The following is an 18,446-nucleotide window of genomic DNA, read 5'->3' as shown; positions in this document are numbered from 1 at the left end:
CACAGTGCTCTCCCTTAATCACACGTGGACACACACTGCTCTCCCTCACACACACAGATACACACGCTGCTCACCCTCACACACACAGATACACACAGTGCTCTCCCTCACACACACACGGACACAAACTCCTCTCCTTCACACACGCAGATACACACAATGCTCTCCCTCACACACACAGGGACACACACCGTTCTCCCTCACACACACGAAGACACACACTGCTCTCCCTCACACACACAGATGCACACCGTGTTCTCCCTCACACACGCAGGGACACACACTGCTCTCCCTCACACACACAAGGACATACACTGCTCGCCCTCACGCATACAGTGACACACACTGCTCTCCCTGACACACACACGGAGACAAACTGTTCTCCCTCACACACAGAGGGACACACACATCTCTCCCTCACGCACACCTGGACACACTGCAATCCCTCACACACACAGGGACACACACTGCGCTCCCTCGCACACACAGATGCACATACTGCTTTCCCTCACACACACAGATACACACACTGCTCTCCCTCACGCACACAGACACACACACTGCTCTCCCTCACGCACACACACAGGGACCTACACTGCTCTCTCTCTCACACGCACACTGCTCTTCCTTACTCAAACATGGACACACACTGCTCTCCCTCACACACAGATACACACACTGTTCTCCCTCACACACATCGGGACACACATTGCTCTGTCTCACATACACAGGGAAACACACTGCTCGCCCTCACACACACAGGGTCACACACTGCTCTCCCATGCACACACATGGACAAACACTGCTCTCCGTCACACACACAGATACACACACTGCTCTCCATCAGACACACAGGGACACGCGAATCTCCCTGACGCGCACAGCGACATGCACTGCTCTCCCTCACACACACAGCGACATGCACTGCTCTTCCTCACACACACAGTGACACACACTACTCTCCCTCACGCACACAGGGACACACATTGCTCTCCCTCACACACACAGGGACACACACTGCTCTCCTTCAGACACCCAGGGACACACACTGCTCTCCCTCACACACACAGGGACACACTCTGCTCTCCCTCACACACACAGGGACACACACTGCTCTCCCTCACACACACAGGGACACACATTGCTCTGTCTCACACACACAGGGAAACACACTGCTCTCTCTCACACACACAGGGACACACACTGCTCGCCCTCACACACACAGGGTAACACACTGCTCTCCCATGCACACACATGGACAAACACTGCTCTCCGTCACACACACAGATACACACACTGCTCTCCATCAGACACACAGGGACACGCGAATCTCCCTCACGCGCACAGCGACATGCACTGCTCTCCCTCACACACACAGCGACATGCACTGCTCTTCCTCACACACACAGTGACACACACTACTCTCCCTCACGCACACAGGGACACACATTGCTCTCCCTCACACACACAGGGACACACACTGCTCTCCTTCAGACACCCAGGGACACACACTGCTCTCCCTCACACACACAGGGACACACACTGCTCTCCCTCACACACACAGGGACACACACTGCTCTCCCTCATGCGCACAGGGACTCACACATCCAGGGACACACACTGCTCTCTCACACACACACAGGGACACACACTGCGCTCCCTCGCACACACAGATGCACATGCTGCTTTCCCTCACACACACAGATACACACACTGCTCTCCCTCACGCACACACACAGGGACCTACACTGCTCTCTCTCACATGCACACTGCTCTTCCTTACTCACACATGGACACACACTGCTCTCCCTCACACACACAGGTACACACACTGTTCTCCCTCACACGCACACGGACACACATTGCTCTGTCTCACACACACAGGGAAACACACTGCTCTCTCTCTCACACACACAGGGACACACACTGCTCGCCCTCACACACACAGGGTCACACACTGCTCTCCCAGCACACACACGGACACACACTCCTCTCCCTCACACACACAGATGCACACAGTGCTCTCCCTCACACACTAAGGGACACATACTGCTCTCCCTCACACACACAGGCACACACACCGTTCCCCCTCCCACACACAGATACACACATTGCTTTCCCTCACACACACAGGGATACACACAACTCACACTCACAAGTACACACTCTGCTCACCCTCACGCATACAGTGACACACACTGCTCTCACTCACACAAAGAGGGTCACACACGTCCCTCCCTCACGCACACAGGGACACACACTGCTCTCCCTCAGATACACACACTGCACTCCCTCACATACGCAGCTACACACACCGCTCGCCCTCACACACACGGACACTCACTGCTCTCCCTCACGCATACAGGGACACACATTGCTCACCCTCACATACACAGATACACACACTGCTCTCCCTCATGCACGCATATACACACACACTGCACTCACTCACACTCACAGGGACACACATGCTCTCACACACACAGGGACACACGCTTCTCTCCCTCACACACACAGATACACACACTGCTCTCCCTTACTCACACGTGGACACACACTGCTCTCCCTTAATCACACGTGGACGCACACTGCTCTCCCTCAGAAACACAGATACACACACTGCTCCCCCTCACACACACAGATGCACACGCTGCTCACCCTCACACACACAGATACACACAGTGCTCTCCCTCACACACACACGGCCACACACTCCTCTCCTTCACACACGCAGATACACACACAGCTCTTCCTCACACACACAGATGCACACAATGCTCTCCCTCACACACACAGGTACACACACCGTTCTCCCTCACACACAGGAAGACACACACTGCTCTCCCTCACACACACAGATGCACACAGTGCTCTCCCTCACACATGCAGGGACACACACTGCTCTCCCTCACATACGCAAGGACATACACTGCTCGCCCTCACGCATACAGTGACACACACTGCTCTCCCTTACACACACACGGAGACACACTGTTCTCCCTCACACACAGAGGGACACACATATCTCTCCCTCACGCACACCTGGACACACTGCAATCCCTCACACACACAGGGACACACATTGCTCTCCCTCACACACACAATGACACACACTGCGCTCCCTCGCACACACAGATGCACATACTGCTTTCCATCACACACACAGATACACACACTGCTCTCCCTCACGCACACAGACACACACACTGCTCTCCCTCACGCACACACAGGGACCTACACTGCTCTCTCTCTCACATGCACACTGCTCTTCCTTACTCAAACATGGACACACACTGCTCTCCCTCAGACACAGATACGCACACTGTTCTCCCTCACACACATCGGGACACACATTGCTCTGTCTCACACACACAGGGAAACACACTGCTCTCTCTCACACACACAGGGACACACACTGCTCTCCCATGCACACACATGGACAAACACTGCTCTCCGTCACACACACAGATACACACACTGCTCTCCATCAGACACACAGGGACACGCGAATCTCCCTCACGCGCACAGCGACATGCACTGCTCTCCCTCACACACACAGTGACACACACTGCTCTTCCTCACACACACAGTGACACACACTACTCTCCCTCACGCACACAGGGACACACACTGCTCTCCCTCACACACACAGGAACACACACTGCTCTCCTTCAGACACCCAGGGACACACACTGCTCTCCCTCATGCACACAGGGACACACACTACTCTCCCTCACGCACACAGGGACACACATTGCTCTCCCTCACACACACAGGGACACACACTGCTCTCCCTCACACACACAGACACACACACTGCTCTCCCTCATGCACACACACAGGGACCTACACTGCTCTCTCTCACATGCACACTGCTCTTCCTTACTCACACATGGATACACACTGCTCTCCCTCACACACACAGATACACACACTGTTCTCCCTCACACACATCGGGACACACATTGCTCTGTCTCACACACACAGGGAAACACACTGCTCTCTCTCACACACACAGGGACACACACTGCTCGCCCTCACACACACAGGGTCACACACTGCTCTCCCATGCACACACATGGACAAACACTGCTCTCCGTCACACACACAGATACACACACTGCTCTCCATCAGACACACAGGGACACGCGAATCTCCCTCACGCGCACAGCGACATGCACTGCTCTCCCTCACACACACAGCGACATGCACTGCTCTTCCTCACACACACAGTGACACACACTACTCTCCCTCACGCACACAGGGACACACATTGCTCTCCCTCACACACACAGGGACACACACTGCTCTCCTTCAGACACCCAGGGACACACACTGCTCTCCCTCACACACACAGGGACACACACTGCTCTCCCTCACACACACAGGGACACACACTGCTCTCCCTCATGCGCACAGGGACTCACACATACAGGGACACAGACTGCTCTCTCTCACACTCAGGGACACACATTGCTCTCCCTCACACACACAGGGACACACACTGCTCTCCTTCAGACACCCAGGGACACACACTGCTCTCCCTCACACACACAGGGACACACACTGCTCTCCCTCACACACACAGGGACACACACTGCTCTCCCTCATGCGCACAGGGACTCACACATCCAGGGACACACACTGCTCTCTCACACACACACAGGGACACACACTGCGCTCCCTCGCACACACAGATGCACATGCTGCTTTCCCTCACACACACAGATACACACACTGCTCTCCCTCACGCACACACACAGGGACCTACACTGCTCTCTCTCACATGCACACTGCTCTTCCTTACTCACACATGGACACACACTGCTCTCCCTCACGCACACAGGTACACACACTGTTCTCCCTCACACGCACACGGACACACATTGCTCTGTCTCACACACACAGGGAAACACACTGCTCTCTCTCTCACACACACAGGGACACACACTGCTCGCCCTCACACACACAGGGTCACACACTCCTCTCCCTCACACACACAGATGCACACAGTGCTCTCCCTCACACACTAAGGGACACATACTGCTCTCCCTCACACACACAGGCACACACACCGTTCCCCCTCCCACACACAGATACACACATTGCTTTCCCTCACACACACAGGGATACACACAACTCACACTCACAAGTACACACTCTGCTCACCCTCACGCATACAGTGACACACACTGCTCTCACTCACACAAAGAGGGTCACACACGTCCCTCCCTCACGCACACAGGGACACACACTGCTCTCCCTCAGATACACACACTGCACTCCCTCACACACGCAGCTACACACACCGCTCTCCCTCACACACACGGACACTCACTGCTCTCCCTCACGCATACAGGGACACACATTGCTCACCCTCACGTACACAGATACACACACTGCTCTCCCTCACGCACGCATATACACACACACTGCACTCACTCACACTCACAGGGACACACATGCTCTCACACACACAGGGACACACGCTTCTCTCCCTCACACACACAGATACACACACTGCTCTCCCTTACTCACACGTGGACACACACTGCTCTCCCTTAATCACACGTGGACGCACACTGCTCTCCCTCAGAAACACAGATACACACACTGCTCCCCCTCACACACACAGATGCACACGCTGCTCACCCTCACACACACAGATACACACAGTGCTCTCCCTCACACACACACGGCCACACACTCCTCTCCTTCACACACGCAGATACACACACAGCTCTTCCTCACACACACAGATGCACACAATGCTCTCCCTCACACACACAGGTACACACACCGTTCTCCCTCACACACAGGAAGACACACACTGCTCTCCCTCACACACACAGATGCACACAGTGCTCTCCCTCACACATGCAGGGACACACACTGCTCTCCCTCACATACGCAAGGACATACACTGCTCGCCCTCACGCATACAGTGACACACACTGCTCTCCCTTACACACACACGGAGACACACTGTTCTCCCTCACACACAGAGGGACACACATATCTCTCCCTCACGCACACCTGGACACACTGCAATCCCTCACACACACAGGGACACACATTGCTCTCCCTCACACACACAATGACACACACTGCGCTCCCTCGCACACACAGATGCACATACTGCTTTCCATCACACACACAGATACACACACTGCTCTCCCTCACGCACACAGACACACACACTGCTCTCCCTCACGCACACACAGGGACCTACACTGCTCTCTCTCTCACATGCACACTGCTCTTCCTTACTCAAACATGGACACACACTGCTCTCCCTCAGACACAGATACGCACACTGTTCTCCCTCACACACATCGGGACACACATTGCTCTGTCTCACACACACAGGGAAACACACTGCTCTCTCTCACACACACAGGGACACACACTGCTCTCCCATGCACACACATGGACAAACACTGCTCTCCGTCACACACACAGATACACACACTGCTCTCCATCAGACACACAGGGACACGCGAATCTCCCTCACGCGCACAGCGACATGCACTGCTCTCCCTCACACACACAGTGACACACACTGCTCTTCCTCACACACACAGTGACACACACTACTCTCCCTCACGCACACAGGGACACACACTGCTCTCCCTCACACACACAGGAACACACACTGCTCTCCTTCAGACACCCAGGGACACACACTGCTCTCCCTCATGCACACAGGGACACACACTACTCTCCCTCACGCACACAGGGACACACATTGCTCTCCCTCACACACACAGATACACACACTGCTCTCCTTCATGCACACACACAGGGACCTACACTGCTCTCTCTCACATGCACACTGCTCTTCCTTACTCACACATGGATACACACTGCTCTCCCTCACACACACAGATACACACACTGTTCTCCCTCACACACATCGGGACACACATTGCTCTGTCTCACACACACAGGGAAACACACTGCTCTCTCTCACACACACAGGGACACACACTGCTCGCCCTCACACACACAGGGTCACACACTGCTCTCCCATGCACACACATGGACAAACACTGCTCTCCGTCACACACACAGATACACACACTGCTCTCCATCAGATACACAGGGACACGCGAATCTCCCTCACGCGCACAGCGACATGCACTGCTCTCCCTCACACACACAGGGACACACACTGCTCTCCCTCACACACACAGGGTCACACACTGCTCTCCCATGCACACACATGGACAAACACTGCTCTCCGTCACACACACAGATACACACACTGCTCTCCATCACACACACAGGGACACAGACTGCTCTCTCTCACACACAGGGACACACATTGCTCTCCCTCACACACACGGACACACACCGCTCTCCCTCACACACACAGTGACACACACCGCTCCCCCTCACACACACAGGGACAAACACTGTTCTCCCTCACACACACAGATACACACACTGCTCTCCCTCACGCACACAGATACACACGCTGCTCTCCCTCACACACACAGTTACAGAGACTGCTCTCCCTCACACACACAGATACACACAATGCTCTCCCTCACACACACAGATGCACACAGTGCTCTCCCTCACACACGCAGGGACACACAGTGCTCTCCCTCACACACACAAGGACATACACTGCTCGCCCTCACGCACACAGGGACACACACTGCTCTCTCTCCCACACACTCAGGGAGACACACTGCTCTCTCTCACACACACAGATACACACACTGCTCTCCCTCACACACATCGGGACATACACTGCTCTCCCTCACATACACAGGGATACACACTGCTATCCCTCACACACGCAGGGACACACACTGCTCGCCCTCACACACACAGATACACACACTGCTCTCCCTCACACACACAGATAAACACACTGTTCTCCCTCAAACACATCGGGACACACATTGCTCTCTCTCACACAAACAGGGACACACACTGCTCTCTCTCACACATAAAGATACGCTCATGGCTCTCTCTCACTTACACACAGGTACACACATTGCTCTCCCTCACGCACACGTATATGCACGCTGCACTCACTCACATTCACAGAGAAACATATGCTCTCACACACACAGGGACACATGCTACTCTCCCTCACACACACAGGGGCACACACTGCTATTCCTCACACACACAGGGACACATACTGCTTCCCCCACACACACAGATACACACACTGCTCTCCCTCGAACACACATGTACACACACTGTTCTCCCTCACACACACTTATACACACGCTGCACTCACTCACACTCACAGAGAAACACATGCTCTCACACACACAGGGACACACGCTACTCTCCCTCACACACACAGGGACACACACTGCTATCCCTCACACACACAGGGACACAAACTGCTTCCCCCACACACACAGATACACACACTGCTCTCCCTCAAACACACATGTACACACACTGCTCTCCCTCACACACAAACAGGGGCACTCACTGCTCTCCCTCACACACACAGGGGCTCACACTGCTCTCCCTCACACACACTGCTCTCCCTCACACACACAGATACACACACTGTTCTCCCTCACACGCACAGATACACATACTGCTCTCCCTCAAGCACACATATACACATGCTGCACTCACTTACACTCACAGGGACACACAATGCTCTCCCTCACACACACAGGGGACACACTGCTCTCCCTCAGACACACAGGGACACCGACAGCTCTCTCTCTCACACACACAGAGTCACACACTGCTCTCTCTCACACACAGAGATACACACACTGCTCCCCGTCACACACAGTTACACACACTGCTCTCCCTTGCACACACATGGACGCACACTGCTCTCCCTCGCACACACATATACACACACTGCTCTCCCTCACACACACAGGGACACACATTGCTCTGCCTCACACACACAGTTACACACACTGCTCTCCCTCACACATACATGTACACAAACGTCTCTCCCTCACACACACAGGGGCACACACTGCTCTCCCTCACATTCACACGGACACACACATGACTCCCTCACACACACAGGGACACACACAGCTCTCACTCACACACACAGGACACAGACTGCTCTCTCTCTCACACACACAGGGACACACACTGCTCTCCCTCAGACACACAGATTCACACACTGCTCTCCCTCACATACGCAGCTACACACACCACTCTCCCTCACACACACGGACACACCCCGCTCTCCCTCACACACACAGGGACACACACCGCTCCCCCTCACACACACAGGTCCACACACTGTTCTGCCTCACACACACACAGATACACACACTGCTCTCCCTCAGACATACAGGGACACAGACCGCTCTCTCTCACACACACAGGGACACACACTCCTCTCCCTCACATTCACACGGACACACACATGACTCCCTCACACACACAGGGACACACATTGCACTCCCTCATGCACACACACTGCTCTCCCTCAGGCGTAGAGGGACATACACTCCTCTCCCTCACGCACACAGGGAGAGACACTGCACTCCCTCACACACACAGGGACACACATTGCACTCCCTCACACACACAGGGACACAAACTGCTCACCTTCACACATTCAGATACACACACTGATCACCTTCAACACATAGAGACATACACTGCTCTCCGTCACGCACACATGGACACACACTGCTATCCCTCCCACACACAGATACACACACTGCTCTCCCTTACACTCACGTGGACACACGCTGCTCTCTTTCACACACACAGAGGGACACACACTGCTCTCCCTCACACACTCAGAAACACACACGTCTCTCCCTCACACACACATGGACACACTCTGCAATCCCTCACACACACACGGGCACACACTGCTCTCCCCCACACACACAGGGACACACACTGCTCTCCCTCACACACACAGAAACACACACGTCTCTCCCTCACACACACATGGACACACTCTGCAATCCCTCACACACACACGGGCACACACTGCTCTCCCTCACACACACAGGGACACACACTGCTCTCTCTCACGCGCACAGGGACACACACTGCTCTCCCTCACGCACACAGTGACGCACACTGCTCTCTCTCACACGCACAAGGACACACACTGCTCTCCATCACACGCACAGGGACACACACTGCTCTCCCTCACACATATAGATACACTCATGGCGCTCTCTCACACACACATGTACACACACTGCTCTCACTTACACTCACAGGGACACACACTGCTCACCCTCACACACACAGGGGCACACACTGCTCACTCCCACACACACCAGGGCACTCACTGCTATCCCTCACACACACAGGGACACACACACAGATACACACACTGTTCTCCCTCACATGTACAGATACACACACTGCTCTCCCTCACACACTCCAATACACACACTGCTCTCCCTCATATACACAGATACACACACTGCTCTCACACACACAAGGACACACGCTACTCTCCCTCACACACACAGGGACACACACTGCTCTCCCTCACACACACAGATACACACACTGTTCTCCCTCACACACTCAGGGACACACACTGCTCTCCCTCACACACACAGATACACACACTGTTCTCCCTCACACACTCAGGGTCACACACTGCTCTCCCTCACACACTCTGATACACACACTGCTCTCCCTCATATACACAGATACACACACTGCTCTCCCTTATGCACACAGGGACACACACTGCTGGCCCTCACACACTCATGTACACACGCGGCTCTCCCTTACACACACAGGGACCTACACTGCCCACTCTCTCACATACATATACACACACTTCTCTCCTTTACTCTCACGTGGACACACACTGCTCTCCCTCACACACAAACACATGTACATACGTGGCTCTCCCTTCCACGCACAGGGTCCTACACTGCTCCCTCTCTCACACACAGATACACACACTGCTCTCCCTTACTCACACCTGGACACACACTGCTCTCCCTCACACACACAGATACACACACTGTTCTCCCTCACACATATCGGGACACACACTGCTCTCCCTCACACACACAGATACACACACTGCTCCCCCTTACACTCACGTAGACATACGCTGCTCTCCTTCACACACACAGGGACACACTCTGCTCTCCCTCTTGCATACAGTGACACACACTGCTCTCCCTCACACACAGAAGGACACACACTGCTCTCTCTCACACACACAGAAACACACACGTCTCTCCCTCGCGCACACATGGACACACACTGCTCTCCCTCACACACACAGGGACACACACTGCTCTCCCTCACACACACAGATACACACACTGTTCTCCCTCACACACTCAGGGGCACACACTGCTCTCCCTCACACACTCCGATACACACACTGCCCACACTCTCTCACGCACATATACACACACTTCTCTCCCTTACTCAAACAAGGACACACACAGCTCTCCCTCACACATGCACATGTACATACGCGGCTCTCCCTTCCACACACAGGGTCCTACACTGCTCCCTCTCACACACACAGATACACACACTGCTCTCCCTTACACACACCTGGACACACACTGCTCTCCCTCACACATGCAGGGACATACACTGCTCTCCCTCACACTCATAGGGACACACACTGCTCTCCCTCATACACAAAGGGGCACACACTGCTCTCTCTCTCACACACAGATACACACACCACTCTCCCCCACACACACAGGGACATACACTACTCTCCCTTACACACACAGATACACACACTGCTCTCCCTCACACATACAGGGAAAAACACCTTTCCCTCACACACCAAGATACACACACTGTTTTTGCTCACGCACACAGATACACACACTATTCTCCCTCACACACACACGCACAGGGACACTCACTGCTCTCCCTCACACACACACAGGGACACTCACTGCTCTCCCTCACACACACACACAGTGACATACACTGCTCCCTCTCACACACACACAGGGACATACACTGCTCTCCCTCACACAGATACAGGGACACACACTGCTCTCCCTCACACACACACAGGGATATACACTGCTCCCCCTCACACACACACAGGGACACACTTATAGGGACACACACTGCTCTCCCTCACACACACACAGGGACATACACTGCTCCCCCTCACACACACACAGGGACACACTTATAGGGACACACACTGCTCTCCCTTACGCAGACAGGGACACACTCTGCTCTCCCTCACACACACAGATACGCACACTGCTCTCCCTCGCACACACATGTACACACACTGCTCTCCCTTACACACGCAGGGACATACGCTGATCTCCCTTACACACACAGATACACACACTGCTATCCCTCACACACACACAGGGACATACACTGCTCCCCCTCACATACACACACAGGGACACACACTGCTCTCCCTTACGCAGACAGGGACACACATTGGTCTCCCTCACAAACATAGGTACACACACTGTTCACCCTTACATACACAGATACACACACTGCTCTCTCTCGCACACGCAGGGACACACCGTGCTCTCCCTCACACACACAGGGACACACACTGCTCTCCCTCACACACACAGATACACAGACTGCTCTCCCTCACACACACACAGCGACACACACTGCTCTCTCTCTCACACACACAGCGACACACACTGCTCTCCCTCACGCACACATGGACATACACTGCTCTCCCTCACACGTGGACATACACTGCTCTCCCTCACACACACAGGAACACACACTGCTATCCCTCACACACACAGATAGACAGACAGCTCTTCCTCACACACACAGATACACAGACTGCTCTCCCTCACACACACAGGAACACACACTGCTATCCCTCACACACACAGGGACACACACTGCTCTCCCACACACACACAGGAACACACACTGCTATCCCTCACACACAAACAGACACACTCTGCTCTCCCTCACACACACCAGGACACACCCTGCTCTCCCTCATACACGGATTCTCAGACTGCTTTCCCTCACACACAAACAGACACACACTGCTCTCCTTCACACACACCGGGACACACTGTGCTCTCCCTCGCACACACAGGGACACACACCTCTCTCCCTCACACACACAGGGACACACACTGCTCTCCCTCACACACTCCGATACACACACTGCTCTCCCTCATATACACAGATACACACACTGCTCTCCCTTACTCACACACAGGGACACACACTGCTCTCCCTCACGCACACAGTGACGCACACTGCTCTCCCTCACACACTCAGGGACACACACTGCTCTCCCTCACACACTCCGATACACACACTGCTCTCCCTCATATACACAGATACTCACACTGCTCTCCCTCACGCACAGAGGGACACACACTGCTGGCCCTCACATACTCATGTACACACACTGCTCTCCCTCACACACACAGGGACACACACTGCTCTCCCTCACACACTCCGATACACACACTGCTCTCCCTCATATACACAGATACACACACTGCTCTCCCTTACTCACACATAGGGACACACACTGCTCTCCGTCACACACACAGGGACACACACTGCTCTCCGTCACACACACAGCGACACACACTGCTCTCCCTCACACACACAGGGACACACACTGCTCTCCCTCACACGCACAGGGACACACACTGCTCTCTCTCACACACGCAGGGACACACACTGCTCTCCCTCACACACACAGGGACACACACTGCTCTCTCTCTCACACACAGGGACACAGACTGCTCTCTCTCACACACACAGGGACACACACTGCTCTTCCTCACACACACAGGGACAAACACTGTTCTCCCTCAGACACATCGGGACACACACTGCTCTCTCTCTCACACACAGGGACACACACTGCTCTCCCACACACACACAAATGCACAATACAAGTGGAGAAATAGCAGTTAGAATTCTTCCAAGTACCCAGTCCCAAGTATTTAACTTCAGATTTTGGAAAAGAAATGCAACAATGTAAAAAACAATTCTTTGCATTCCCCAAAAGTTTTGATCTGGATTTGAATGTTGATTATCGGCTGCTATTTGTATGGCATTCGAGCACTAAATGCTGAAGGCTGTGACATAAAAAAAACGAAACTAATCCTGCCATCTACTTTCATTTCTTTCCCCATGAGCTTCCTTCACCCTTCCATTTCACATGTTGCCCTTCTTCTTGCCCATTCTCTAATGCCAATTCTAGGGAGAGAAACAAACCACAGGGTTTGACGCAGGTAGACCAATTGTCAATGTTGGTAACAAGGTAAATGCAGCATTGTGCATCAATGTGACCCAGTGCAGATGGTATCTCAATTATCGAATCTTTCAGTGAAGGTTACCTGGCTCTAATTTATTTGAATTTGAATTTGACTTATTATTGTCACATGGACCGAGACACAGTGAAAAGTATAGTTTGCATGCTATCCAGACAAATCGTCCCTTACATGAGTACATTAGTGTAATAGAACAGAAAGCAGAATATAGTGTTAGAGAAGGTGCAGAGAAAGGTCAACTAAATATCTGAGAGGCCTGGTCAAAAGTCTGATAACAGCGTGGAAAAAGCCGTTTTTGAATCTGTTGGTCCACCTTTTCAAACTTTTGCATCTTCCGCCCAACAGGAGAGGATGAAAGAGAGTATAACCAGGGTGGGAGGGTTCTTTGATTGTGTGGTTACTTCCCCGAAGAAGTGGGAAGTATAGATGGAGTCGCTGTATAGGAGGCTGGTTTGAATGTTGGACTGGGCTGTGCTTTCAACACTCTGAAATCTTTTGCAGTCTTGGGCAGAACAGTTGTCGTCCCAAGCTGTGAGGCACCTGGATAAGATGCTTTCAATGGTGCATCTAAAAAAAATTGGTAAGAAGCATTGTTGACATGTGGAATTTCCTTCGCCTTCTGAGCAAGTGGAGGAGTTGGTTGTCTTTCTTGACAGTAGAGTCAACATTGATGGACCAGGATAGATTGTTGGTGATATTTACTCCTCGGAACTTGAAGGTCTCCACCTCAGCACCATTGATACTGATAGGGGCATGTCCTCCACCCCATTTCCTGAAGTCAATGACCAGCTCCTTTATTTTGCTGATATTGAGGAAGTGATTGTTGTCTTTACTAGTCAATCGTAACCAGTGACAGCAGATATTTCTTCTCAATAATCAGGCCCACAGTTATCTCTGGTATGAATAATCGTTTCTCTGCTTGCTGCAAATGACAGTCAGTGTAAGTTTGTAAAGGCACAGTTACTAGTGCCTACTGACTTCGAGGGAAAGGGGAAAAAATCAGATTTCTTCCCACACACTATTTTCATTGAGTGGTGGAGAGGTCAGGAAGCTCACTTGAAGCTCACCGAGTTTGAGAGTCTCTGCAGAAAATGCAAAACCAGTTAATGAATCTGAAGCATTCTGAAAGGTATGTGTGAATGTTCTTACACATTCAAGTTTCACTATTAGGTGCTTTAGTAGAACCTTAATATACCTTCAATGCAATGATTCATCACAGGAACCTGTCTTGTAGTTTAGCCTTAAGACTACCCTTGCAACGTACATTTTGTCACATGCGGTATAGTGTGTTTCCAATGGAAAAAGCACCAATTTGTCGTGAAAAAAAATAACAAAATTTCCTGTCAGCCTGTGATATTACCTTTTATATTTTAATTCAAATGGCCCTTGTTTCTATTAAAGAAAACAAATCGGTTTTGGTCCTTAGAAGCAAACTAATTACCTGCAACCTTATATTCTGGTGTTAATTCTTGAGCAATAACTGTACACTTGAAAGAAGTCTGACTATTTTCTCTCTCGCATTGATTGATAGGCACTTTGCCTTGAAAGTGAAATGAAGACCTTGTGTTTTTTCCCTTAGCTGTGACCACTATAAATGCTTGGTTGAGTTTCAAATGGAAATGGATTTCATTACAATACCTATTCTGTTTTTCTGAAAATGAATGACAGTTTCCAGAAGTTCTCAGAACAGGTTGTCCTTTTGGTGCGTGATTCTGTTTGTTTATTACAAGTCTTACAAGTTTTGTTTTCACATGACATGATACATTTTGTTCTCCGTTCCATTGATCTGGAAGCTTCACGGTGGGTGGCACGGTGGCGCAGTGATTAGCACTGCTGCCTCACAGCGCTAGAGACCCGGGTTCAATTCCCGCCTCAGGTGACTGACTGTGTGGAGTTTGCACATTCTCCCCGTGTCTGCGTGGGTTTCCTCCGGGTGCTCCGGTTTCCTCCCACAGTCCAAAGATGTGCAGGTCAGGTGAATTGGCCATGCTAAATTGCCCGTAGTGTTAGGTAAGGGGTAAATGTAGGGGTATGGGTGGGTTGCGCTTCGGCGGGTCGGTGTGGATTTGTTGGGCCGAAGGGCCTGTTTCCACACTGTAAGTAATCTAATCTTAAGCACTAAGAGCTTTACTTTTCTAAAGGAAGGAAACATATTTTCCATTGAATGACATAGAATCTGGCGACTATGCACCATACATATTGGGTGAAGAGATATGAACGCTACATGGGGACTTGAAGTGGTAGAGGGAAGCATAGGTGATTGGGGAACATGGAGCATAAGTAGGAGCATAGAGGTGGCATGGGTCATCTGAGGGGCACAGATATACATATAGGCATAACAGTTCTACAGAGTGGGCGTGTGTGATCTGAAGGGATTGAGAGGTGATATAAGTTGTGCAGAGTTGTTCTGATTGGGTATTATGATAACATGGAACCAATGAACAGCATGGTGTGATGATTCAAGGAAGCATAAACTGCCATCCGTCACTGTTGAGAGATGGGATGTTGTGTTGAGGAGCTGAGGTGAGCCTTCTAACTGGCCCAATCTGTACTCATGCTCCTCCCATGCTGGTTTGCAGCACCATGAACCCAAACGGGGTTTGTACAGACAGCAGTGGCATGTGAAGTCACACGTAAAAGCATCCATCTTGTGAGCTGTGAAGCATTTGTTGGATTTTCCTGAGGCCAGAGGGTTTTTCTGCACAGATGAACAAATTTCTGATGCTTCACATTTTCATTTAAGAAAATTTTGGGAATCCAAGACAGATCATTATGTTTTGTCTATAATTAATGTAAACATGCTAAGCGTGATAACATATTTTGTTTTATTATAATTTACGCAAATTTCTGCCAAATCTTGTGCATGTATAAAAGACAAAATCAATTTCAATGTGTCATTCCATTCAGAATTATGATTATTGGTACTTCTAAAAATGACAAAAGTATTTTGCAAAGTATACCTATCTTATTATACTCTATACAAATGTCATTCAAGTGTAAGTATCTATTCAGCTATGGGAACTTTTGGTTCTTCTTTGTTACTTAATACCTTTAAATTAGCAGATCAAAGACAATTTGACAACTGATATTTTGTGAAGTAACTCTTTCCTGCCATATCAGCTGGTCTGCTATGGAGAGTCTTTGGAGAGAGACTGTGATGTTTGTCTTTTTAACTTTGCTGCTTGTTTTTCTGACTGATGGTTATCCTGTGTATAGCTGTCATGTAACATCTTTTTCTTCATTTCTCCATTCTATAACTATGGATTGTACCTAGATACCTTTATACCTAAGATGGCACTGTAAGTGGCGCATAGAGTTTTCACTGTACTGATTTGAGTACATGTGACAATAAAGCTAATTGAATTCAACCTAATTCAACATCACTAAGCAGAACACATGTAAAACACATTGCCATTGAAAGGTATTTCTGTATAAGCTTGCTTACTTTCTGACTGTGTTCAATCAACTGTTTGACGACAAGAAAGGCCGGACTAGAAAAGATTGCTGAATCGCATTGAATTAAAAAAGCACAGTTGTTAATGACAGAATTAATTGGTAATTCAACAAAGTATCCTTAGCTTTCAAAGTCAGAGACCAGAGATGAACAGCAAATCTTAATTTTGATTTTTCCTTTATTACATTTTCTCTGTTTTCTAGAGTCTCGAACTAAGAAACAGCAGGCTGAATTTAACATCTGATATGCTCATTTCCCTTCACAGTTAAAGATAAAGAAGATGCTCGGGCAGATCCTGAGGCCCAACCAATGAAAGAAGAAACATTTGGAGAATATGGGTAAATACTTTAAATTTCCGCAGCTAATCAGAACAAATCCTTTGACATTCACATCCATTTGTCTTTTCCTTCCCTTTAATAAGAGTCTGCTTTGCTAATTTAAATCCGGTATTCTTTATACACCATGTATTCTTTAACATTATATCCAATTTTCTTTGTTCTGTTTTTAAATCAGGCTGCCAACCCAAAATTTATGAAGAAAGTTAAACTCATTCATTCTCCACGTTTTGTTTTCTCTATTTTTGGTGAATTAGTAAGCTAATAATCTATTTCATAGACTCAAATAGGTTTGGATACCTAGGATTCAGAATTGTAGATTTGCACCTAAAACAATACCACTTAATCAAGTTCCTGTTTTAAAACACATACAGGGTTTTAAGCATCGGTTCCAAAGAGTTAAAAAAAAAAGAAACAAAC

At 50.6% G+C, this 18,446-nt stretch overlaps 1 protein-coding gene across 13 annotated transcripts in view; it reads left to right on the top strand.

The window, feature by feature from the left end:
* Window positions 1-18,446, top strand: part of chl1b (cell adhesion molecule L1-like b) — a 900,313-nt gene that overhangs the window by 849,362 nt on the left and 32,505 nt on the right. For all 13 annotated transcript variants that reach the window (XM_087994484.1, XM_087994483.1, XM_087994485.1 and 10 more), the window contains one exon: window positions 17,957-18,029. In XM_087994484.1, coding sequence (XP_087850610.1) covers window positions 17,957-18,029 — 73 coding nt within the window. The remainder of the gene's footprint in view (window positions 1-17,956; window positions 18,030-18,446) is intronic.

This window comes from Chiloscyllium plagiosum, unplaced genomic scaffold, assembly GCF_037043375.1.
Source record: "Chiloscyllium plagiosum isolate Xiang-an unplaced genomic scaffold, Cpla_swu_hap1 HiC_scaffold_14, whole genome shotgun sequence".
In the NCBI taxonomy this organism is placed as follows: Eukaryota; Metazoa; Chordata; class Chondrichthyes; order Orectolobiformes; family Hemiscylliidae; genus Chiloscyllium; species Chiloscyllium plagiosum.
Note: the sequence above shows the minus strand (reverse complement) of the source record. Positions and strands in the feature narration are given on the sequence as shown.